Raw genomic sequence first — 27,675 nt, 5'->3', positions numbered from 1 at the left:
AGTTCAGATGGGCCACAACACTTCCAGCATCATCACACTGAGCACTGGAGCACCGCAGGGCTGTGTGCTTAGTCCACTGCTCTTCACCCTTCTGACTCACGACTGCACAGCCACGCACAACACCAATCACATCATCAAGTTTGCGGATGATACAACGGTGCTGGGACTGATAAGCAGGGATGATGAAAGAGCATACAGAGATGAGGTGAAAAGGCTGTCCGCATGGTGCGAAGACAACAATCTATCTCTCAATGTCGACAAGACAAAAAAGATAATCGTGGACTTGAAAATCACGTCCTGCCCACATCCCGCTCAGCATCAACGGTTTAGATGTGGAGATTGTTAGGAGTACCAAGTTCCTCGGTGTGCACTTAACTGAGGAACTTACGTGGACACATAACACCTCATCACTAATCAAGAAAGCCCAGCAGAGACTGCACTTCCTGAGGCGGCTGAAGCAAGCACGCCTTCCCCCTTCCATCCTCACCATGTTCTACAGAGGCACCATATAGAGTGTCCTGACCAGCTGCATCACTGTCTGGTATGGCAACTGCAATATATCCGACCGAAAGCGCCTGCAAAGGATAGTGAAGACAGCAGAGAACATTATTGGGGTGCCTCTCCCTTCACTACAGGACATATTTTACAAACGCAGTATCTGCAAGGCTTGCAGCATTGTGCAGGACCCCTTACACCCCTCACATGGACTTTTTACACTTCTGCCATCCAAGAGAAGATACTGCAGCATCAAAGCCAAATCTGCAAGGCTGCAGGAGAGTTTTTACCCCCAAGCTGTTAGACTCCTTAACACCAGGCTGCCCCCTGGGTCCTTCCACACGGCCTCAACCACCACTAAAAACAGAACTTTTATACATGAAAACCACTGCCCTGCAAAGATGAGTGTGCATGTAGAAAAGAACTGAAAATCTCATACTGAGCTCTAAGGATTTTGACACTCTTGATATCCTTATGCTATGAAACATTCTGACCTGTCATTGTTTACACACGTCTTAAACAACTATTATCATACACTGATAATTTCTGTATTATCTATATCTATAATTTATTATTTATTTAATTTTTATATTACATATCTTACACATCAATATTGCTGCTACTTGTTTGTCCTATCTTTGCACAATGTCTTGTATTGTTTGTGTTTTAATTTAAATTTTTAAATTTTTATTCTATTCTTAATTTACTATTTGCACATCATGTTGTTACACTGTGGACCCTGAGCTTCGCAATTTCGTCTATCTGTATACTTGTATATGGTTGAGATGACAATAAAGTTCACTTTGACTTGACTTTGAATTGTTTAAACGTTTGACTCGCATCACATTACTAATCCTACTCTGTTTTCTTTTCCTGCATGCTGCATCATAAGTTTATATGATGCTCTGTTCTCTGCTTCTAATGTTGTTGCAGTCTGCTGTTTTTTTGTTTTTCCAGTTCTTTGAGAACTTTGCTATCATGACACCTACAGTATGCCATATGTATGGCAGTGCTCATATTTTCAACCTTGGCCAGTTCTGTTTTATTTTTTCCAGTTGTCTTATATTGCGCGCTCTGGGAGTATCTTGGTTTACAATGATAATATTGACAAATCATTTTGTTTTGAAGGTACCTATCTGTTGTGGGGTTCATCATCAACATTGACACCCTGATGATGATGATTCCAGAACTGCTTCAGTGTCAGCAATACATCTGCACCTATCGTTTTAGTCAAGACCACTTAGAGCTTCTATTTAATTCAATCAGGGCATCGGGTAGGTATTTTAGAATTTAGTTTTATTTATTTAACCACTTACCATTTTGTGTGTATGTATGTATATCTGTCTGTTTCCATAAAGGTTTGCTTATGACTATTTGTTTACCATGGTGCCTTGTTGTGACTAGTCACAGCTATCCTTTGTTACCATTATAATTGCATTGTCTTTATAATGTCCTCAGACTAACAGCTGTGATTGATCGACTTTGTGGGGACAGACAGACAAGCATGTAAATCTATCACTTTGTACAATTTATGAAACCAAACTCTTTCTAGCAGTGCAGTTTTTTTTTCTTTCTCAAGAAATTCAGCTGAAAAAGAGTAAAAATCAGTAAAAGTGTTGCCTGTGTGTTTTAGGGGGCTGGAATAACGATCCTTCAGCTGGGCAGTTCCAGGCCATTTTCCGTCGTCTCATGGTTCGGTGTGGTGCCTCTCCAAGCAAATCTGGAAATGTGGCAGCACAGGATGAGACTGTCTCCCTGTCTGCTGTTGAGATGTCCTCTACACCAATAGCAGCAGAAGAAGAGCTTCCATCCCCTTTTGCAAATATCCCTGCAGTTGTGTGTGACTATAGCTACTTACCAACCTGCTTTGGTGGCCTTGTGGAAAATGCCCTTGTTTACATCTCAGGGTTTGTCGTTCAACAGATTTTGAGAAAGCTGTCCTGTGATGTGTGCCGTGCTAGTTTGGTAAGAGATGCTGTACCGGCATTATATGATCAAAGCTACCACTTGCTCACATTAAAAAACAAAGGAGGTTTGATGATTCCTTCTAAGGGTACAGTCAAGGTGGTCACAGTAGCTGAGCGTGTTATTCAGCAGTTGACATTTGGGCAAGCTGTCAGTGTATCTTTGATCAATCAGTTTGTTCAGGCTGAGACTGGTTCAGATGGTGTTTTTTCTCAAGGAGCACATTGAGGAAACACTGTTTACAATTGACAACCATCATTTCATGTTCATGTCTTTAGTTGTGTCTGTCTTCCACAAACTAAGGCTGCACCATATTGCCAGACTGAATACTCTCAAATTACAAAGTGGCAACTCACGGAAAAAGCTATGTAAGACAGTTCTCTTTCAAGGATTTTAGATCCTATCCTGTATATATTTAAGTCACCACGTTGTGTGTGTGTGTGCCGGTGTGTTTGTGAGAGAGAGAGAGAGACTGAGAGAGGAATGAGTGAAATGTTTTCAGAAATTATTAAGCCAATTGGTATACAATAAAATTTATTTTATTTTTGTCATTGAGTGTATCATTTCACAGTTAAAAGAAAGACCAGACTGCCAGGTGCAGTCTTACTATTTTAACTTTCAGACATTGGACACGTTTTTGTCTCAATAATTGCCATTATTAGTGTATAAATTGATATAAATAATTGCATTTAAACGATTCGCCAAAATCTGTTGTATATAAGCGATACTGTTTTAAACGTTATTGTTTTTTCATCAGAAAACCTGGTTTCCACGTCTACCTGTATTAGTTTAAATGGCACTTTTGCCACTCGCAATATGGCTGACGCGCTGACGTATCGTGTAGACTGGGAAGCACAGTGAATGCAGCGTCTATCTATATACAGTATGTCTATGCTTTCGGGGTGATAACTGACCTCCACCGTCAAAGGTCAACCCAGGAAGGTCAAGGTCAAAAATCAAATAACCTGTAGCCTGAAATTTGGTACACATATACTACGATGAAACTCTGCACTGCAGCTTTATATTAAAAGCGAAAGTTTTGGAATTATTACTCTTCATATTTTTATTTTATCTTATTATTGAATCAACTCTTGGCAGCGGGCAGCAGGGCGGCCGTGCGGCCAATGCGTACGGGCGCGGGGTATATGGTCAAGTCAAGTGTATTCACTGCACGTTGTCGTGCAGTACGCAGTTAATGGTATTATTATATTATTATTTTTTCATTTATGCTGACTGATCATAACAAACGTGATGCTTGTAATGTCATTTTACATTGTTCTTCAGGGTCCTGAACCATTATATATTTTTTTCTCTTCCGAATGGAGAGATGCACATTAAAGAACAGTGATCTGTGGTAACTTCTGCTAGCTTCCTGAATGTCTGACACACAATAAACTTTGATTTGGTGTACAATGATGTGGTCTCTTTCTGTTAAAGTTCACTTACTACATACGTATGAAAATTTATTTGCTATTTTGTCTTATTGCTTTATAAACATAAAATATATGTACAGTAGATGGGGTTTAATACAATTATTTCTGAAAACTGATTATAATTCAGATTATCTTTCTCTGGTAGTTACTATAATCAGCAATCATGGGCAAATATTTTTTTTTACCAAGGATGTGAATATTATAATGTCCCCAAGTTACATCCAAATGTCCTGTGAAGTTAAAAACAGGAGTGGACACTAATTTTTCTCCAGAATTGTAATGTATCCTGTCTTGTACTGCATGTGCCCCTTTTTCCGTTTTTAAGTCACTGCCACCAGACGTGCTTTGTGCGTCACCAGCGCTGATGATTGGCTGTGAGGCAGCAGCAATTGGCTTTGTTTTACAATTTCTTTCAGTCGCTCTTTATGCCTGCGGTTTGCTGGGCACCTTCCGTGCGAGTCTATCGAAAGATTAGTCATCTGAGGCATGCTGGATTTTTATTTTTTAAATCATACTTAATATGAGCCTGGCTTTTGAGTTGAGGTGTATAATGTTGAGTTTGTCATTTGTCTGAAGATGGCACGAGTATCAGTTAATTCAAATTAACGGCACTAAAACACATACTGTACACTCTAAAGTGTTAAACGCTAGTTCATATATTGACAAAACAAATCAAAGGTAAACCCAAATTAAACTGACAGAATGTAAGTATAACGTTTTTGTGACAACAAAACAAAAAAAATTCATGGATTTCATGTTTTTCACACTTTTTCATGTTATTTTGAGTTACGTTTTTATTCATTGGAAAGCTTGATTGATTGCTTCATTTAAAAACCGCTATAGGTTAGTATTTCAAATGCTACTAAATGTGAAAGATCCGTAGGGCCTCGGTTCGGGCTAAAAGGCAGCCCGATGAACGATTTTAGCTGAGGGTTAACCGTTTTAGGGCTCGGGTCACCCTGCTTTCATATGGTTCCAGACTCTTTTTTGTAACGGTTAAATATGTAAACGTGCATGGGAGTAGTTTTCTATCACGAAGAAAGAAAGAAAGAAAGAAAGAAAGAAAGAAAGAAAGAAAGAAAGAAAGAAAGAAGCTATATCAGGAAACAGCAGAAGCTGTCTCAGATTCACACACCTATCTCGTCACGTTGTCTGTGCGGCTCAGACTGACACACGATCAGTATGACAAGCTCAGTGCTGCGCATCAGTCTCACTTGTGGAGAGAGAGGAAGCGGTCGATAATTGGAGTTTCTGCTTCTCAGAATTGCGCTAGCGAGTGTAACAACAATTCGAAAGACTTCCTTGGAGCTACACAGGCTAAGGAACTGCAGATGGCGTTTCCTTACATATTAATGTTTCTACCAAGTAAGTAAACTTTTTAACCGTTCAGTAAAAAGTTGCGGTTTTTCTGGGCTTACCTACAGTGTAAGATGGAATCGCACCTGCGTGTCGCACTGTCTGGCTGTCGAGATAAATCAATTGGATCGATTCTCTATGATATATAAAATATTGATTGCATTCATCTCGATTTTCAATTTATGTCAAATATCGTGTATTGATTACTGAATGAATAGATAAAAACATTTTCGTCATTCATCATTCAAATGTACTTGAAAATTGTTACCTTTACAATGACTTGTAAAACACAGGGCATGTGCATTTTATTTACGTGAAGTTTTGTTATTATGGCTGATGTCCAGAAGCCTTATATGCAAGATAAAACATGGAGTTAGTTTTTATGACTGCGGATAGAAACTGTAGCTGAATCCGTTGGTAAGAGTGTGAGTGGTCTTGTATAGTTTGTCAAAATTGAGTAGGGGGAAAACGATTGTGCAAGATGGCTGAGGTCTTTCATAAGACTGCGCGCCTTTCTAAAGTGTTATGTACATTCTGAACAGAAGGCGATTGATTGCCGGTAATATCTTTGAAAGATGTCGCTGAAGACATCAGCTAATAGGCTGCTAAAGGTTTTTAGCAATCAAACTAAAGTTCCATCTGCAGATACCTTATGAATTATAACTTGTTTTATTAAAATCCTCTGTACATTATGCTCACAAATGGAATAGGATGAATCCTGTGATTCTGAAGGCAATTGAATGGTGTGCTACTTGTTATCACAATCAAAGCAGGCATAGGGGGCATTAAGTTCATCAAGAATCAGGATGAAAGAACATCAACATCTCAAAACAAAGCCAAAGTTTGCATGAATCATTAGTGCTGCTATACTTGGTTCAGAGTTTATCCTGCTACTGAGATATTGTGACTTTAATTGCTTTCCTGAGCTAGTACCAGCATTTGTTTTCACAGTCCCGAAATGCATCAAAGTGAGTCTTCAGCAAATTACTGATGTCACCAATAATAAACAGTTTCTTATTAGGAAATCTACAGTACATATTATTTTTATAGGCTCATCCACTATTGTTTGGTGAATCCCCTTACACTGTTTACGTACAGATCTGATGAGAGAGGGGGGTTGGGAGCCTGTACTTATAACACATTGCCACACCCACCACACAACGAACCACTTGGATTGGGACTCAAGTGGAACAGGTGACACCTCAGCACCACACTGGGACATGGTGAGGTTATTTACGGTGGCTGGAGTGCCAATCCTGCTACCTACCCCCCAAATGCTCCCTGTAAATTGGTGGACCTACTTGCAGGGCTGGAGACAGATTAACGTCATACCCAGGATGAAGCAATTGCAGGTTAAGGGCTTTGCTCAAGGGTTCAATGGAGTAGAGTCACTTCTGGCGTTTACGAGATTCATGGCAGATTCCTAGCCCCAGATCCACCACTCCACCTGATCTGATGAGGAGTCTCAAAATATTTCCCAATTCATATGTGGGGTCAAAGGGTGGATTTTACCCCATCAACTGATTGGTCTCACCCTCTCTGTGTTAGACAAAATGATTTTTGAACACTTTCACATATGGTACTTAGCAGGTGTTACATGAATTGAGTGCAACATGATTGCTCATCTTTCCAATTCTCATAGACTCCAATTCCATTGTGTATTTCAAAAGCTGCAATAAGGAATACATGCTGCAACTTTCATAGTTTTGGAACTGTCTTTTGTAGTAATGTCTCAATGTTCATTTACAGTATCAGTGGTTACAATTGATTTTGCATTATTTTGAGTTTTCATTGTTTAGTTAAGTGAAATGAGCTTCAGTTCACAAATGAATGTTTCAGTTACAGCTTGTTGCCATGTTAATTTGGCATTAGCATTTATAAATACTGTAGTGACCCTGGATGGTGAGGTAACATGCAGGGGGTAGAGCCAAGGGTGTGGAAGTGGCATAAAAGGATCTGAGCTGAGTAGTTCAATGGGCTGCCCTAGAAAAGAATGAAAGGATGGATAGCACAGTGATAAAAGATCACAGAGACGTTTCATTACTTTACCAGGCATCTCCTAAGGCTGACAGAGTGAGTTAGTAAAAATCCTCAAAGAGCCAATAAATTGTCCTTCCAAAGGCCCTTAACTGCTGCTTGTGTGTGTGAGTGTGAGTCCTTCATCCATCCCCTGACATCTAAGCTGGTTACAATATGTTGAATTTGTTAGGTTGGTGGCACATTACCCAGCTTCTAGTTGAACAGCATGTTAAACCTAACAACTGAACTGTTAGATTTCACGACTAGTAACTGAATTGGATTCCATGCCTGTCTTGTGACTACTCAGCATAGTTTTAAATGTCCAAAGTAATGAGAATTTGCTGCATTCTGGCAACCAGTTAATGTGCTGCCTGACAGCTCCAGTTCTTGTATTAATGCTTTCCAGATATGGCAACGTCAGCCACGGTCTCAGTCCTTTGTTTCTCCTTTTCACCATTCTGTTGTTGTATAACAAGCATAAGACATTAGGTAGTTGAGTCTATGCTCTCTTTGTGTGGTCTGAAATGCAAAATTTTCTCTCGTCCTTGTAGCAACGTTATTTTCATTGTACTTCTAGGTGAGCTCCTATTTGTTGTCAGGCCCTGCACACACAAGACCCCACCCACATAACTTAAGACAAAATGAAACCTGTCATTGTAGATGTCACACTACATGTCTGGTGGTCATGGAACAGCACTGCAACTGCCTGTGACTTACTAAGATTATGGAAATGAGGGCTACAACTCAAAATCACTGGAAAAGTCATGTAGTGTGCTGGGAGTCTTAAAGGAATACTCCACCCAAAATTGATATTTTTACTTTCTTGTATCCGAAGCATAGGGAAAGTATTGTAATCATCCAAAAATTTCATTTCAAGATTTTGATGACTGCGGTGGTCTGGCGCCCTGCACGGGGTTTGTTTCCTGCCTTGCGCCCTGTGTTGGCTGGGATTGGCACCAGCAGACCCCCGTGACCCTGCAGTTAGGATATAGCGGATTGGATAATGGATGGATGGATGGATGGATTTTGATGAATCTTGATGTTTTAGACCTCCCTGAGTCAGAAAATACAATTTTTAGAATTATGTCTGTGTTTGTGTGTGTGTGTGTGTGTGTATATAAACACGATAACCTGAGTACACTTTCACTTAGGTCAACTAAATTTTGCATATAAGTATTAAGTACAAGACGTAGATTTCTATCAACTCTTGGGATATTTACGCTAACAGCTGCAGAGTCCAATTTATTCAACTTTACTTTTATAATAATTGTTCAGTATATTATTAATTGGATTGGATTTGTTATTGATGGTTCTTTAATGTACATAATTTTAAAATATAATCATTGTCTTATGGTTTACTCCTCAAATATCCATCCCCATATCAGTATACAAGAAAATCTAGGGGAGACCACTCCCGATTTTTTTTATATGTTACTTACCTAATGTAGTTTGTAGTGATGGCTGAGAAAAAATATTAATCTCATGTATTCATACAGAATGGAGAGTAAAAATATAATAGTAGCTGATATACTATACAATGGATAACAATGTGAATTTTAGATGTCTGCTCCAATTTTTCCAGCTTCTAGCCCTGCCTAATTTGTTTGTGGTAGGTCTAATCACTGGGCCACTGTCTTATCATTTACAGTACAGGCCAAAAGTTTGGACACACCTCCTCATTCAATGTGTTTTCTTTATTTTCATGACCATTTACATTGGTAGATTCTCACTGAAGGCATCAAAACTATGAATGAACACATGTGGAGTTATGTACTTAACAAAAAAAGGTGAAATAACTGAAAACATGTTTTATATTCTAGTTTCTTCAAAATAGCCACCCTTTGCTCTGATTACTGCTTTGCACACTCTTGGCATTCTCTCGATGAGCTTCAACAGGTAGTCACCTGAAATGAAACCATAAGTACATAACTCCACATGTGTTCATTCATAGTTTTGATGCCTTCAGTGAGAATCTACCAATGTAAATGGTCATGAAAATAAAGAAAACACATTGAATGAGGAGGTGTGTCCAAACGTTTGGCCTGTACTGTAGGTCAGGGGCACTCAACTGCATCCTGGAGGTCCGTTGTGGCTGCAAGTTTTTGCTTTGACCAAATTTTTAATTTGGACCCATTTGTTTACTACTAAAGCAATGTTTTTTGGGCTTAGTTTTAGTTAATTCATTTTTACTTTTTAGAGATTTTAGTTGCCTATCTTAGTTTTAAACAGCTGTATTTGGGTTTTAATTGTTGCCTGTGTTCTTAATCGGAAATCAGTTAATAATGAGGTGTATATGATAAAAGAACCACCAGCTCTTCAGCTAACGTGCCTCCATTTACACCTGTGTGTATCTATCATGAAGTATCTGTGTAATAAAATGTTCAGAAATGAATGACAGAGAAAACAATGACCAAGAGGTACAAATGTGTTCTGGACCACAAAAAACATTGATAATGTTCTCAGAAAAAAAAATCTACAATGTGATAAAGATTTGTCTTGAAAGCACAAATAAACCATATAATTAAATAGCAAGTTTCATTATCTATTAGGCTTGGCTTCTAATTGCAAAACTGGTTGTTACGGACCTCCGGGGCAGTAGTTTTTAAAAAAATGACTTTATTTCACAGAATCATGGAGATATAAATTACAGCTTTTCATCCCGCAGAAGATCTACATTAATTATAAATATAAATCACAACTGTGCGTTCATTAGGAATTACATGTTTTTCAATATAGTTGAAAGCGGAGCTTAACCTCTAAATAAAACATAGGTTTAAAAACAAAATCACCTACTGTATGTACTGGAACTGGTATTAGAATATTAGAACATCAAAAGAGTCTAGATGAGAACAGGCCAATCATTCCAACAAAATCCCCAGACCTATCCACTTAATCCTTCCAAAATAACATCAAGTCTAGTTTTCAACGTCCCTAAAGTCCGACTGTCCACCACACTACTTGGTAGCTTATTCCAAATGTCCAAGTGTAAAGAAAAATTTCCTAAGCACTTAACAAGTTTCCAACTGTGTCCCCATGTTCTTGATGAACACATTTTAAAATAACAGTCTTGATCCACTGTACTATTTTCCTTCATAGTATAATTTTAAACACTTGAATCATGTCACCTCTTGATCGTCTTTTGCTTAAACTGAAAGGCTCAACCTCTATTAATCTTTCATCATAATTAATCCCCATTAGCCCTGGAATCAGTCTTGTCGCTCTTCTCTGGACTTTGACTAATGTTGCTATGTCCTTTTTGTAGCCTGGAGACGAAAAATGCACTCAGTACTCCAGACGAGGCCTCACCAGTGCATTATAAAGGTTGAGCATAACCTCCTTGGATTTGTACTCCACACATTGTGCTATATAACATAATATTCTGTTAGCCTTTTTAATGGTTTCTGAACACTGTCTAGCAGTTGATACTGTAGTGTCGAGTCCACTAAAGACTCCTAAATCCTTCTCGTAAGGTGCACTCTCAATTTTTAGATCTCCCATTGTTTATTCAAACCTAAAATTTTTACTTTGCATTTACTTACATTAAACATCATCTGCCACAAGTCTGCTCAAGCCTGTATGCTGTCCAAGTCCATCTGTAAAGTAACACAACAGCAGACATTTAGCTTTGGCGAGATATCTGAGTTCTCAGGAGAATGGGCAGAGATACAGGGAGAACATGCACAATAAAAATAGAAGATAGTCTACCAGTAGTAAACACTCAGATTTGTGAACCTGATATAAATGGGCAAATGTCCATGGTATCCATTTGTGTCTTTCTTAAAATGGCATTCATACTGCAAGGTGGACTTCCCCCAGGTGGTTTTGGTTGGCAGGACAGGTCAATGCTTATCATCACCCTGGGAAGTAGTACAATTTAAGAAACATTGACTAAATAAATATTTGAAGTATATGTTTTTAATTTACAACGAATGATTACAGTTGTTGACGAGTTTTGTTTTTTTTTATTTATATTTCAGCTCTGTATCCAGTGGACGGTTTTAACATTGATACAAAGGTTTTCAAAACATATTCATTATCTGGAAATCAATCTGGGCAAACAGTCCTTCAGTATAAGAATGGGTAAGATTTGTTTCAGAATTAATACAGTGTTTAAACATTTTCAATATTAGTCTCAAATTGTAGAACTCACGAATTTACTTTGTAATATCCCTTACGTTTTCTCCTACAGAGAACATATAACATATGGCAAAAGTGTATTTTTTGTTTTGGATTTTCATTGATCAGAAAGGGAAGATTTTGCAAATGACTTGTGCCTTAACACCAGTTAGTCAATTTTACTTTGGTCATTTTTCTTGACGCCTACAGACTTTACAAGCTAATGAATAAACTCATTCTTGTTAAACCGATATGTGGAGAGATAAAACATTCCATTATGAGAAACTGGTGCCTAACCAAGGGTGGATTCCTGCCTTGTGCTTGATGCTGTTGGATTAGACTCCACTAACCCACAGACCTGAACTGGGATAACCAGCTACAGGAACTAGAATGAATTACTACTATGAATTTCCCCTTGGGATTAATAAAGTATCTATCTATCTATCTATCTATCTATCTATCTATCTATCTATCTATCTATCTATCTATCTATCTATCTATCTATCTATCTATCTATCTATCTATCTAGACACCATATATACTCTCATATAAGTCAGGTCTTGAAACCCAAAAAATTGATAATAAAATCAGACCCCGACTTATATGCCCGTTCAAAAATGTGACACTTATTTATTTATTTTTTTTACATCTTCTTGCTTTCTCCTGGCATCAGCTTCTCAGATTCATCGAATTTTGCTGCAGCAGTGCAGTTATCAATTTCTTTCGCCACTTCAAAGACTTTTAACTTAAAACCAGCTTCATATTTTCTTCTGATCGAACACTCCATCGTAGATAAGGGATGGTCTTACAATAAAGGTGTATGAGGGTGTGAGTTATAAAAAACACAAAGCAGTGCAAACGTTGCTTCGGAATAGTTCGAGTATTACTGTGTGGTCACATAGGCAGTGGGCAGTGTGCTCCGTGGTTACTCTCTCAGGTGGGCGTTAGCATATCATAATCTCTTGGACCAATAGCGTGAGTTTTCCACATTCGACAGACGACAGACATAAAATACCGGAAATTATACGGTAAAATAAAGCCACGACTTATCCGATGGAAAACTTAAACTGGAGTATATACGGTAAATGAAGAGCTGAGAGATTCTATCAATCTGTACTTTTTGAATTTTCAAACTTCTTTTCACTTCTTTAGATGATGCCATTGTGTCAGTTAATTTTATTGTGCTTTCCCTTAGGGTTTTGGTTACTTCCCCAATGAACAACAATGCACAAGAGGTGATATGGAAATGCCAGATTAATCAACAAAAATGTGCACCTCTGGCACTTGAGGGTAAGATCCATTTTCCTTTTTATCCTTGATAGTATATTTAACTCAATGGTAAATTCCACTTTTAGGCTACATTCTACTAGTTTTCAGTCTCTTTCAGTATCAAATTTATCAAGATATGTATTCATTTCCATTGTTGTTTGAGGTTGATCACTGCTCTCGGTTGAGCTATGGTAGGTTGAGATAGACACAAAGTTTTCTGTATTATTACATATTTCATCCATTTTTCCATTATCAGATCCTCTTAATCCATTTGAGGTTCACAGGAGTTGGAATTTGTGTTTGTGGCCTGATCTGCAAAACTGAAACCATCCCTGGACTTTTGTTTGATTGGTGAAGCAGTTTCAGTTGTTTTTAGGCAGACTTTCCTGCTTTGCATTCTCTGCTACCTACTCAGATGGCTTGCTTTGACAGAAGTAAGAGTCCTCAACGTCATTTTGTACCCACCATCTTACAGTATTATAATATCTAATTGATCCTTTAAACGTGAAAATGACCAAAATTTCAGACATGTGAAAACAAATGTGTAGTGAGTTGATGAAATCACTGTGCTGCAGATTTAAATGTGCTACTTGGTAAAATCCCATTCCTTACCAAGAACTTTTGTATTTGTTTATTCTACTATCTTATCCCCTCTCATTTTTAAATACCTTCGATAGATAGATAGATAGATAGATAGATAGATAGATAGATAGATAGATAGATAGATAGATAGATAGATAGATACTTCATTTGTCCCAAAGGGGAGATTAAAATTTTACATAAGCTCCAAAAATATTGTCGCCTGCACATTTTAAATCGAAAATATCAAGATGTGCAGAAATTAACAAAACAAATTACTTTAATTGAAAAAAATGAAGTCATGATTGTTAAATTACTAAGTCAAATCAAGTTGGGGAGCATGCACTGGTACAGTGCGTTGCCGCACCCACTACACGGTGAAACAACTCGGGATCCCGGTTGGCATCCCCCCAGGCAGACATGTGGTCCAGTCCTACCCTCTGGAAATGACTCTCTATCTGCCACAGCCAGGTGTTACGTGGGCGACCCCTTGGCCTGGTTGATCCACTTGGTTCCCCAACATTGAGGATCTTAGGAGCCGGATCACCCTCGGAGAAATGCACCACATGGCCGTAGTGCCATAACTGATGCTCCTTCAAAATGCAAGTAATGTGCCTCATTCGGGACTCCATGAGCAACCGCTTATTTGACACAAAGTCAAACCAACGGTACCCAAGGATTTTCATGAAAGACTCAGTACCAAAGGAGTCCAGTCTTTGTCTCAGGTCACTGGATAGTGTCCATGTCTCACAACCATATAGTAAGACAGGAAGCACCAGGACTTGGACCTTTGTCCTTCTGCATAGATATCGGAAGCACCACACACCCCTTTCCAGCGACCTCATGACCCCCCATGCTCTCCCAATCCATCTACTGACTTCACAGGAAGAGTCACCAGAGACATGAATGTCACTGCCAAGGTAAGTAAACCTCTCAACAAGGTCAACACTCTCTCCGCAAACAGACACACTGCTGATGGCTGTGCCCAAGAGGTCATTAAAGGGCTGGATCTTGGTTTTTATCCAGGACACTCGCAAGCCCAGACACTCAGACTCCTCACTCAGTCTCTCGAGCGCCCTGATCAGAGCCTCCATTGACTCCGTGAAGATCACAGGATCATCAGCAAAGTCAAGATCCGTGAATCTTTCTTCACCAACAGATGCCCCACAGCCGCTGGACCCCACAACCTTGCCCAACACCCAGTCCATACAAGCATTGAACAGAGTAGGAGCAAGAAGACACCCGACGAACCCCAGAATCAACTGGGAAAAACGCAGAGGTCCTGCCTCTACTCTGCACAGCACTCACAGTACCAGTGTATAGGCCAGCCATGATATCCAGCAACCTTGAGTGGATCCCGGGAACCCTCAGGATGTCCCACAGGGTAGCTCGATCAACTGAATTGAACGTTTTGCGAAAATCGACAAAAGCTGCAAAGAAACTGCTGATATTTGCGTTTGCACTCCATGAGAACCCTCAGTGCCAGGATGCGGTCGATGGTAGACTTCTTAGGCGTAAAACCAGACTGTTCCGGTTGCTGGTAGGTGAGCAAGTGATCACGGATCCTATTGAGGACAACCCTACCAAGGACCTTACCCGGCACCGAGAGCAGTGTTATCCCCCTGCAGTGGCTGCAATCCAGGCGATCACCCTTCCCTTTCCAGATAGGGATGACAAGTCCCATTTTCCAGTCAGTTGGGATGATGCCAGTCTCCCAAATGGAAGCAAAGATTGCTTGCAATGCCAGGAGGACAGCCTTACCATCAGCCTGGAGAAGTTCACCCCAGATACCACAGATCCCTGCAACCTTTCCCCCCCTCAGCTGGTTCACCACTTGTGCAATCTCAGTGAGATTGGGTGGTTCACAGCTAATTGAAGGATCAGCCTCAAGAACCATGAACCCAGAGATATCCAACGTCCTAGCCAGAGGATCAGCTTTGAACAACTGCTCAAAGTAGGCAGCCCAGTGGGTTGCAACTGCAGTGTCATCCATAAGGACAGCTGCCCTGACTGCGACTCTCCGAGGAACAGATTCAGATTACTAAAGTAACTTGTATCAATCTATTTGTGGCTAAGCAGTCTGAAGTAACATTATTATAGTAAATGTGTAATCCACAGTATTTTTCAATGAAGGAAATAAATTACCACTATCAAAATGAAAATGAAATGTTTTTTTTATTGAAAATGTAGTACTTGTTAAATAGATCTGTTCTGTAACTTCATTATAATTAAGGCTCATGCCAGCATGGTGTGTGATGTTGTTTATTCCTTTTTTGGCACCTTTGAAACTGTTATGAGTTAAGCTGCTCATAAGTGTGCTTTATATTCTGCAGTTTTGGATCAAAATACTTTCTTATGCTATATGGGTGTGAATAATTTTACTCTGTGCAAACAGGGAAGAGGAAATTGCCTAATGAACTTATCAGTTTGCCTTTATGAAGTATTATTTTTTGCTGCAGAAATTGCAATAAACCAATTGTTTTAAACACATCATAACATATAGTAAAGAAAACAAAAGTTCAAACATTAGAAACCCGATTCTTAGTATGTAGACAATTCCTTTTACTGTCTTGTGCAATTTGATTTGTTCTTTTTTACAGAAGGTGAAAAAGGAAGCTCAGTGGAACCCATCCTATCAGCTTCTAAAAACTGGAAGGCAGAACAGTTCTTTGTGAGTGTGATTTCTCTTACCTTTTCTGACCTTTTTTAGGACATAGCTTGGTCTTCGATATGCTGTTTCTCAGAATCTTCCACAAGTATAGGATTTTTTAAACCTTGCTTTAAAACTGCTTGCATTATTTTTAATGGAGAAAAGACTAACTAGGTACTTGTTAGTATGAAGGATTCACAGGTCTTATACCAAATATGTAATATCAAGAGAAATGTGTCTCAGTTAAGACAGCTCATACCACTCCAAAGTGACGTTATTTTAGTAGGTCACCTTACAGAGATGAATAAACGCTTTACTGATGCTGTGCAAATATTAGTAACACCAAAAGAAGTCTTTGTTAAGGTTTTGTTACATAAGAGTAAATGAGTAATTGATGCATTTTTGCAGTACTTAAACTAAAGTGTTCCCAAGACTTTCTAGTTCATGGTATAAGCTGATCAAACAGTTGTCTTCAGACCAGAATGCCACTCAACACCTCTGCTGCTTACTAAAGTAGCGGTCTACTCACCGCACAGCTTATTTTCAAAGGCGTCCTTTCTTGCCTCTTACCCCTGTTTAGAGTATGGCAGTCACCCAGATTAGGTGCTCTTAACACTATGCCTTGGCCTAACCAAACAATATAAACGTAGTATTGCTGTAAAATGAAATTAATAAAACACAGTAAAACGAATAGTAGCAGAAGTGGCAAATGTATTTCTAAGAGGTTTTTTAGGGATACTTTCTGGAAAAATACAGATGATAATGATGATGATTATCTACAAGCCTGGAGGTATAGCTGCTTAAAAGGTTTCTTCAGTGCACAGAAGACTTTTATCTTGCCAGTTTGAGTGAGAATTCAAATATATTGCAGTTTGCACTACTATCAGTTAAAGAGTCAAATGTATCAACTAAATGTTTGTACAGGTAAAACTGTAGCTTGCTTGAGCACTTATTGACAGTGGTAGTTAATCAGTCTTACTTTTTATGGCATTCCCTCTGAGAGCTAAACTTCGCAATTTAAATTTTGTTTAAGTATTTGCCATCCATTTTCTATTTTATTTAATCCTTAGCTCATTATCGTAGTTTTGAACAGTTACTATGTTTTCAATCACCATACAAACATTAAATATTTTGATATTAACTACATAATCCATTTTCTTAATTCTGCCTTAACTATTAGAGAGTATAACTTGAGACTCGTTTTCCCTGTTTATTTAAGTTTTTATTATAAATCAGTCACTTAAAATGAACACAAAAAAAAAATCACTGACTCTTCCATTTTTCCTATACTGACTGGTCTTGATGAATGATTTAAAATAGAAAAATAATAATTTTATATAAAGGTTACAGTTGGGTGGTAAGACAGGTTTGACCTGGTGATGCAATTCTGAAATGGAAAATATTGGTGTATCAGTACATTATTAACATCATATTCAACTAAATTATTTTGTACCATAAAACCAAAGACAGTTTATTTATACTTTAGCTCAGGATTATTATTAGCCTTAGATTATTTATGAACATATTTAAGTTGCTGTACATTTACTCGTTATAGTTAAGTTTTAAAAGCTGCAAGATCAAATTTTTTTTCTGGAGTTATTAGCTCCAACTCTCACAACCACTGTGTACTTTCGAACACATTGAGTTCTGTACTTAATGTTCGTGAGCTTGTCTTTCTGGAAGCCTCTAGGGAAACTTGCAATACATTTCTTTACTTTTTTTTGGAGAAGGTTATAAGCACTTGGGCCCTCATTTCACCACCTTCTCATGATCCATCCATTTTAATACCCTGTTTGGCTGTTTGATCACTTCGAGCCTGTCACTCTACCCTTTTTACAGCAGCTGGTTTTCAGTATGAAGCCGTCTGGCTCCCACCTCGACTTCTTAAGAAGGTCTTTTCTACCTTGGGTCCTTCTATTCATACAATTATTAATAGTAGTTTAACCTCTAGTGTGGTGCCTAAAAATTTTAAACATGCTGTTGTGCAACCACTGCTGAAAAAAACAGGTCTGAACCACTCTGTAATGTCTAACTTTAGGCCTAATTCCAAACTACCTTTTTTGTCCAAACTCTTGGAAAAAGTCATCTATACCCAACTGAAGTCCTTTCTGGACAAACATGCAATTCTGGAAGTGTTCCAGTCTGGGTTTAAAACTCACCACAGCACTGAGTCCTCTCTGTTAAGGGTTTTTAATGATATTCTTTTAACAGTGGACTCTGGTGACTGTGTACTACTTATGCTTTTGGATTTAACAGCTGCCTTTGACACGATAGACCATAAGATCCTCATCTCCAGGCTGGAGCAGTGTGTGGGCATCACAGGTTTAGCTCTCCAATGGTTTAGGTTCTATCTCTCAGATAGAAGTTTTTGTGTAAGCATTGATGATTTTACTTTCACCTCTGTTACCCTCCCCTGCGGGGTACCACAGGTTTCCATCCTGGGACTTCTTCTGTTCTCCTTATACCTGCTGCCACTCTGCGCTATTTTTCAGAAACACGGTATTGCCTTTCATCTTTATGCAGATGATTGTCAGGTTTATTTTCTTCTGAAGGTCTATGTTCTGTCCAGCCCCTGCTTGACTGCCTTATTGACATAAGGAGTTGGATGGCATTCAATTTTCTAAATTTTAATGAGAACAAAACAGAAGTCATGCTATTTAGACCCAATAGCACCAGCGGGACCCCCTACATTGACCTTTCCACTGTGGCTCAATTTGAGAAATCCATGATCACAAATTTAGGTGTGAAAATGGATCCCACTTTAAAACTTGATAGCCATGTGAACGCAGTGGTAAAATCTTGCTTTTTCCAGTTGAGGCTGCTGTCAAAAATCAAGCCTGTCTTTGTCTAAGCGCAACCTTGAAACAGTGAAATGTGCTTTTATAACATCTCATCTAGATTACTGCAATGCACTTGTTTTTGGAATTAGCCAGGCCTCCATTGCTCGTCTACAGCTGGTGCAAAACGCTGCTGCTCGATTTTTAAAAGGCACAAGAAAGCATGAGCATGTTACCCCGATTTTGGCTTCCCTTCACTGGCTTCCAATTCATTTTCAAATTCATTTTAAGATCCTTGTATTTGTTTTTAAATCCTTTAATGGCTGTGCCCCTCTTTATTTGTCGGAACTGCTGCACCCTTATGTACCGTCTCATTCTCTCTGGTCAGCAGACCAGATACTTTTATGTGTTCCCAAGGCACAATGCAAACTCCGAGGTGATCAAGGTTTTTCAGTTGCAGCCCCAAAACTCTGGAATGATTTGCCGTTGCACGTTAGGCAGGCTCCTTCGCTAGCTGCCTTTAAATCCTTTTTAAAAACACGTTTTTACTCTCTGGCTTTTAACCCAGTATGATATGTTGGCTAACTGTATGCTTTTTATTCAGAATCTCTTCAGTTCTTATGTGTTTATGTGTTTTTGTTTCATTTACCCTTCGGTTTTGTGTGTTTGATATGTTGGATTTTTATTGTACAGCACTTTGGTCAGCCTTGATGTTGTTTTTAAAGTGCTTTATAAATAAATAAATAAATAAATAAATAAATAAATAAATAAATCCTTATCAGTCCTTCTACCTCACAAAACTTTCAGATTCATACAGGTGCCAGATAAGACCATCTAATATCCTCATTACTTTTTAATCTGAGCTTTTCATAGTTTTGACTTGATAATTCCTCTTGCCATTTAAGACTCCATCCATCCGTTATCCAGCCCGCTATATCCTAACTACAGGGTCACGAGGGTCTGCTGGAGCCAATCCCAGCCAACACAGGGCGCAAGGCAGGAAACAAACCTCGGGCAAGGCGTCAGCCCACCACAGGACACACACACACAGACACACCAAGCACACACTAGGGACAATTCAGGACATTCAAGACTCCCATTATAAAATTACTGTATATCTTCTTCTCATTCTTAGTTTGTTCAGTTCTTTTGAAAATCTGGTAGTATGCATAATTAATTTGTCAAATTCTTCTCTTCTTGTTTTAAATTTTCTTTGTGTTCAGTCTTTTTTCACTCCATTGCTACCTAGCTGGTATGATTAAATACCTGTGCACTGACCACTGTAGTGTCTCTTAAGGACATTGGCTTCTCTTTCTTCAACGTTCTTCCTTCCAGTATATTTTTGCTCCAGATGAGCAATTTTCATAATAAACATATTCCAGCACTGTGCAATTATTCCTCCCTAATCCTCTACAAAATACCATTCTCAACTTAGATCTCTTCTATATGCCTTTCTTTGGTTCAGTAAATGATCGTCCATTAAACATGACACTTTGAAAGGACAGGTGTTCTTGCCAAACTTGGAATTATTTCTGCATGTTTGGCCTTCAGCTGATTTGGAGTTGGTTGGACCTTTGCTTATCAATCAATCTTCCTATAGTTTTTCATTGAACTTAGTATCATCTCACCCGGATCTCTTTTATTCTTATTTTTATTTCCTTGAAATTGAAGTTTCATGTTTAAATCTAGACCCATAAGTGAATTTGTACTTCAGTGGTGTCACATATTTGATGTCCAGTTTGACATAAGTGTAGCTCTCATCTCCTATAATGTGACACTTACTATTGATGGAAACAAATTCCTTCCTTCCCCTTGGGAATGTTGAGGTATTTTGACACTTACTGACTTTGTGATGTCTCATTTGTGTAGAATGTTCTAATTACTGAGGTCCATTTCTTCCTTGTTTTTCAATCTTTATCAATTCTCTGCTTGGTATCCAGCCTCTTTGTATTTTTTTAGGTTTGCTATCACCCATCAAAATTTTAATTGGTGTCGATGTCTATATAGTATTAGATTTGCTGTATGACCTCCCCTCTTCTCCTCTATCTTTTGAAACGTAATCTTAAATAACATTTGGTAGTCGAAAAGGCTCTTTTAAAATCAAGGCATTAGCTCAATTTCTAAACTGAACTAATTCTGAAAGCCTGAGGGCTTACTGTATTTGGAATTTTTTGTGTTAATATAATTCTGTTCTTATTTTTTGTCTCTAGGTTTGTCAGCAACACAAGAAACGTAAAAAAATCAACGAATATATCAATGGTATTTGCACAATGCTTCAGGATGACTTTAAAAAGAAACAGAAAGTTGTACCACAACCTCTAGGTACTGATGAATTTCAATCAGTTCATTTTGATCAGTTAAATATCTGAACAAAAGTAGCATAAAAGTTTTTCTTTGTTATAATCATTTTTATCTCTATATGTTCAATTACTGCATGACATGAAAATAATACATTTAGTAAGTGCAGTGTGATTTAATAAAGAGTGCACACATTGCAGTGTAGATTACTTGTTTTTAGTTAAATAAGAGGATTAAACAAGCCTGTATAATGCAAATAAATCTATCATTTTTGGTAGCTTACATGTATTTATTTGTCAAATGTCTGTTCCATTACACATATTCATTGTTAAAATAATTCAAAATGTACAAAGTGAAAGTACCATTTCCAGATATTAAACAATGTTTCTACTTAAATCAAACACAACAAGTGAGAAAAGGACATTTCAGTTTCCAGCAATACAGAGCCAGTGAGATTAGATGAAGAAGTCATAATTATATCCATTGTTCTGTTATCTAATTTGTTTACTATTTTATTTCTTTGCATGGCTTAATGTACTGTATAAGTGACTTGGGGTGCGTTTTTCAAAAGCTTTGTAACACTAAAAACATTGTTATTTCGTACTTAAGTGTAGTCATTAATTAAAGAGTGTTTTCTGAAACACTTCCAAACCAAAGCAATACTTAATCATAAATGATCAATCATAAATTAACGAGAGATCTTAACCCATTTGTTATTTTTCCGTTAATCTTTACTTGGACTCTTGCCTGCAATTCACAGAGAAACAGAGTTCATCCTAAATGAAACACAAAAAATACACTAAATCTCATATATGGACAACATAATTATAATAATAACCAGTAACAGCGGGCTGCAAGATAATGTGCAGTGAATACACTTGACTTATAGTTTTCATCCTCTTTCTCTGTATGTTTAGCATTCGTTTGCTCAGAGGTTGATGCGCTTGCTGCTTCATGAGCCACTCATGTGGCCCGCTTCTTCTGTTCTTCCATCAGCATCTTTTTTTTTTTTTCCTTCTTTATTAATTTTATTGAAATCCATACAGATCAATCAAGTTTTTACAAAAAGAAAAATTGAGTTAAGGACAGATCGATCCCCACCCCTGAGAGAGAGAGAGCAAGCCATCAATTGGCATCTTTTCGCGTTAAAACTGATTAAGTTAGTGTTTGAATTGCAATTACTTAGTATGTTTTTCTTAATTTCTCACTTAAGCTGGCACTTAAGTGTTCAGTCTTCCTCAAGAATGATTTAAGATATGAAGAGGTAGGGGAAGTGACGGGGAAGGTGATAGGAATGAGAATGGCGCCCGTACATATGCGCCGCACAGCCGCCCTGCTGGCCACTGCCAAGAGTTGATTCTACAATAAAATAAAATAAAAATAAAAAGAGTAATAAAAATCATCACCCCGAAAGCGAACAGTAGAGGTCATGTAGTATAAGTATACCAAATTTCAGGTCAATAGGTCAAGTGGTTTGCAAGCTACATGTGATTTAAAATCCTAGACAGACAAACAGACTGCCACAGTAGCATATTATATAAGAAGACACTGCCTTACATGACACTAAAATTAATTTTCACTCCATTACAGGAATGCCACATTGAAGGTGCAGTGAATAGAACACTCATCCATATTCACAATCTCAGTCACTTTAATCCCCACCAGATTGGGGTTCTTGGTGTTAAATATCTAGGCAACCAATCATCAGGAACTTTTACAGACCGTGACGCAAAGCAGCCTGGGAAGACATATGATGATTATATCCAGTCCAACTCTGTAGTGTGCTACAGTAGATGGCAAAGGATGGTGCATTTGCTGGTGACTAGTTACTTGGAGACAATGGGTATCCTTTTCACGAAAACCTGGCATCTCCAGTGTTGAATCACCAAACTGGTAGTGATGTGCAAAATGATTCTTTTTTAGTGATTTGATTAATTTCATATAGTTCACCAAAATGATTTGAATCTTTGAATCACTGACTCAATCACTTCAAAAAAACAACAAGCTACATTCTTGTTTAAAATCTGCAAATCTGTAACAACTTTAACCACCAAACAATATAAACAATATAAAAAGCAAGAAACAAAAAATAATTCACACATAATATTAATTAAATATGCAAACCTTTTTATAGCCTAGATGTTGAAAGAAACATAACATGTGAGCGCTTACTTCTTTTATGACTAAATAAAATTGATTTCAGTTTTGGATTAATCTCCCGCAATTGCCTTCTTCTATATCCAATACTTTCTAATGCAGTCTCCCAAAAATATATAATCAGTGAACTGATCCAAGATTTAGTGTACTGCAAGTCTTTTGTCTGCAGTTCGTTGATCTGTTTAGTACTCAAACTGATTCTTTCGGTGAACTAGTTCAGTATTGCTTTTGTCTGCAGTTTGTGAATGAACTTGCAATGGTTCTCCAGATCAGTAGGGGCAAACTGGTTCATTCAGTTAGTCAGTGCATTGAGACAGTTACAGTTACTCAGTCAGAGTGAACTGATCAATGGGAGGTGCTTGATGTCATCTACCAAGTCAATCATTTGCTAGATGTCATCATGACTGTTTTTGCTGAAACAGTTTACTGATAGGCTGTTTTCTGAAGACAGCAGCCATTTAAGCTCTGGACTGTCACACAATGCAATATAAAACGTAGCACACACTGTGCATGTATCTTCAAGATATGTTCTTTAATGTCATTGTGCCAGTACGTTTCATTCAGAGACCAAGACAAGCACAAAAGAAATAGTTTATTCATTGCACATCACTGGTGGCTGGGAAGAGCTGTAATGCTGCACACCAACACACACACATACTATTGCAGGGTGCACTCTGGGCAGGAGGAAGATGAGGTCCCAGTGTCAGTACAAGATCTCGAGGTCTTCCATAAGCCTTGGAAAAACAACACTTCTTCATTTTGTGTCAATTCCTATATTAGTTGTTTTAACTCCTCTGTTGTGAAGTGTTGCTTTTATTCCCCAGTCACAACCTGCCATTTTTATTTTTTACAAAGAAGCCACATCATGTTTTGGACCCTTTTTATTGATTTTCAACATTAAATTAATTTAAATTGAAATTTTTATTTCATTGTGTTGTTGTTTATTGCATGTTAATTAATTTTTCCATTGTTTTTTCTTTTTACATTTGCACATGCCCAGTGACAGAATATAATATATATTTGACAATTAAAATACTTTGGATCGATGTTCCTGTTATCAACAGTCTACCCAAGAAAGAAGTACTTTAAACTTGTTTGTTAAATATTGAATAATGAAGGGGTTCTTGAAACACTCATAAATCTCACTCCTTCTTTACCACGTCATTCATTACTCATTAAGATTGATCATTTTGGGGACAAAACACACCTTTGTTCAGCTGGGTGTATTGATTTTATTAGTCTTAGTGTTTGGTTGAATTCTTTATTAAAAATTATTATTCACAGATGCATATTAACAAGTATACAATTAACCTTAATGATTATTATATAAAAGTACAAGTACATACACTGTGGTGTACTAAAGGGAAATGCAGCTTAAATATTTCCATTAAAATAACTGAATCACAGTACATTTTTTAAAATATAAGCATTTCACACTCTTAACAAATACATGCTACTAATTTATGTATTTTTGCTGAAATTCAGGTGATTAAACAAAAAGCTCACTTAAAGCAAGAACTTAAACAGTGATCTTTGAAAAAAAATTTTTTTCATAAATAAATAAATAGACTAAATAATTTTCTGCATTTTTATTTCTATGTAGTTGTGGAACTTCTCAAGAAAAATACGAACAATAATAACAACAAAGACATTGCAGGTGCACGTGGATTTATATCTGATAAAGGTAAATAAATTTCACCTACTTTCTAAAGCATCTATAAAAAGATTACAAAGTGGCCTTAATATGAATCATGCTACATTGCTGTTTTTTTTTTCATCTCTTTTAACTTTTTTTTTTGCAGTAGTAAAATGCAATATTTAACACCATAGTAGACAGTCTTTGGGTAATGATTACAAGTTGAAGGACCAAATCAAAGGCCTTGTAAATTTAAGACTATGCTTCGTTTAGTACAAATTCTGATTTCTAGCCACCGGTTTTCTCATTTTTGTAAATTTTTGTAAGGGAGTGTTTGATTTGAATTTTCAGTTTTTAGCAGAGATCTGTCTCATAAAGAAGAAAATGAAACCAATTATGTTAAAGTATAGAGTTGAAAGCAACATGGGCCACACAGCTTGATGTGGCATGAATACCTGATTGTCATTTTATTGCAGCTCACTATTTTCCAAGACGTACAATTGAAAAACATAAAGAAATTAATTCTGTTTTCAGAGCCCTGTATGTATGATATGCGTCTCACTCTCTGATCTTTTATGGATGATAATTATTATGAATGCTCCTTTTATTTCAGTGAACTTTCTGCATTGACTGAGTGAAAATATAAGAAGAAGATTAAAAATGCCAGATGTTTTCTCTTTAATTTTAAAAGCAAAACACAACGACATGCATTTACAAGTTTAGAATAGTTCTCTGTTTCTTTATCATTGGCAAAATGCACAGTTCAAAATCATAATTCCCATTCTGGCTGATGTAAAATTCATTGTCATGTTTTTTGTAACATAACATACTGTAACATTGCCTAAACTGCGTAATGTAATTCAGGGCCATAGGCTCACAGGAGCAATTTAGAATTGCCCGGTAATCTAACCAGCATATTTTTAGGAGGAAAACGGCCACAGCTCTAGAAACAAAACATGTGCATTGGGAGTCCATACAAAGTATTTTTATTGAACCAAATATTTACAGAGGAAACTGCACTTAACAGGCAGCAGTTCATCACAGGATCCCCATTTCTTTCACATTTTTTGTTGTGCTCTCCTAGTATGTTTATCTCTTTTGTAAAATTTGACCTTGCAGGGACTTATTAATATGTGGCTTGAGGTTCAAATTGAGGTTGTGAAAAATAATGCCACATCTTGGAGTCGTGATAATTTTTTACTGTTGAATTACAATGTACATTAGCAAGATAATGTAATGGTGGATGACATAGTATAGAGAGTCCTGTGAATCCTTGTGCATTCCCTTGTGTTCATTTCTAAGGGGCATATCAAGAGCTGTGTAAGAACTGAGGGTTTAGAGTGAGTGGGTTAAAGAGTGTGGCAGTGCTGAGATGCATCAGTTTTCAAACTGTTAGGTGATGCAGTTTTCATTTCAAACTAAAATCAAGATGCTATTAAAATTCACATTGCCAGCATTATCCACTGAAGTCTCAAAATGAATTTCATTTGCTGGACCACTATAGTTTTGCTAGGCAGAAAAAAGTTTTATATATTTTTAGTCTACTTTAGTACTAGGTTGTTATACCATGTTAGCCATTATGAATGTAGAGAAAAGCCAAGCAAAATGACACCTTTTATTGGCTAACTAATTTTTTTTTAGTTAGCCAATAAAATGTGTCATTTTGCTTGTCTAGTCTACTTTAGAAAGAAATTATTTCTCTGTGAGAGTTTCAAGTAAGTAATAGTAAATCTCACCTTCATATTCCATTTCCAGAGTACTTGAATAATGCAGGAGTTTCTCTAAATCAGAAGTAGTTTTTGTTCACATAGACCAGTGGCTCCCAACCTTTTTTATGCCCTCCTAGAAAATGTTTGACTGATTTATGTTTGCACCCCCTACAACAGTAATATCACATTTGAAAATTAAGAAGTCAAATTTCAAATTTTTGAACCACAAATTGAATCACATAGAATGCTGCAGGAGAACAAACTGAATTCAAAAAACCGTAAACTTAACCCTAATTTCACGATCAGGGCTTACACATAAATTAATACTAAATCTTGCCTTTCGCTGTTGATTATTGTGAGGTCCAAATTCTATTCTCTTAATAAAAGTTTATCACCTTTACCAACACTCTGCCCACAGCAAGGAACCCGTGAGAAAGCGCATTTCCGCAGCTCATTCACAGGTGACAATTGCGCGGGCAATGCTTGATTCTCTTCATATCATAGAACAGTGAGAACGAACTAATAAATGACCTACAAATAGCGACAAACTGCAAGATACTGACTGCACCAGGATAATGTCAGACAATGCACCTCACTCAGTTTTGGAGAATCACAATGCTGCCTTCCTATTTGCCTCAACTCCTGAAATGTCATTGTGCACCCTCTGGTGGTATGGGCACCCTAGGTTTGGAACTCCTGATGTAAACAATTCATTTGCTCTACAAGAATAGACACTGTTATTGAGTAGTAGGGTGTTGTACCGTGATAGCCATTATAGATGCAATGAGAAGTCAACCAAAATGACACCTTTTATTAGCTAACTGAATACAATGTGCAAGCTTTCGAGGCAACTGAGGCCCCTTCTTCAGGCAGGTTGTAATTACAACCAGAAATGTCAGAATCAGAAAAGGTTCATAGCCAGAACTTAGAAATAAAATTAATTATCACTATGAAAAAAATGCAATTACTGCCAGATTTAAAGTGTGACTTCCACTACATCATTAGCGTGATGGTTGAGGTCACATGCTCTTCAAAATTGGTATCATGTAAATAAAGAAACTAAGACACTGATGAAAATCAGCTTTTAAAGGTAACAGGTGAAAAAAGATCAGAAATTGATTCCCAAAAAGAGACAAACAAATGCTTACTATATATATATATATATATATATATATATATATATATATATATATATAGTGGCACGTGGCTGGGGAGG

General features: G+C 37.4%; 1 protein-coding gene across 1 annotated transcript in view; it reads left to right on the top strand.

Annotated features, from left to right (window-relative positions):
* The first annotated feature begins 5,051 nt into the window (after positions 1-5,051).
* itgae.2 (integrin, alpha E, tandem duplicate 2) overlaps positions 5,052-27,675 on the top strand; it is a 119,578-nt gene continuing 96,954 nt past the window's right edge. The window contains exons 1-6 of the mRNA XM_039756549.1: positions 5,052-5,258; positions 11,246-11,348; positions 12,580-12,674; positions 15,833-15,903; positions 20,870-20,981; positions 24,718-24,798. Coding sequence (XP_039612483.1) covers positions 5,225-5,258; positions 11,246-11,348; positions 12,580-12,674; positions 15,833-15,903; positions 20,870-20,981; positions 24,718-24,798 — 496 coding nt within the window. The 5' untranslated portion in view covers positions 5,052-5,224. The remainder of the gene's footprint in view (positions 5,259-11,245; positions 11,349-12,579; positions 12,675-15,832; positions 15,904-20,869; positions 20,982-24,717; positions 24,799-27,675) is intronic.

Source organism: Polypterus senegalus, chromosome 6 (genome assembly GCF_016835505.1).
Source record: "Polypterus senegalus isolate Bchr_013 chromosome 6, ASM1683550v1, whole genome shotgun sequence".
Taxonomy (NCBI): Eukaryota; Metazoa; Chordata; class Cladistia; order Polypteriformes; family Polypteridae; genus Polypterus; species Polypterus senegalus.
Note: the sequence above shows the minus strand (reverse complement) of the source record. Positions and strands in the feature narration are given on the sequence as shown.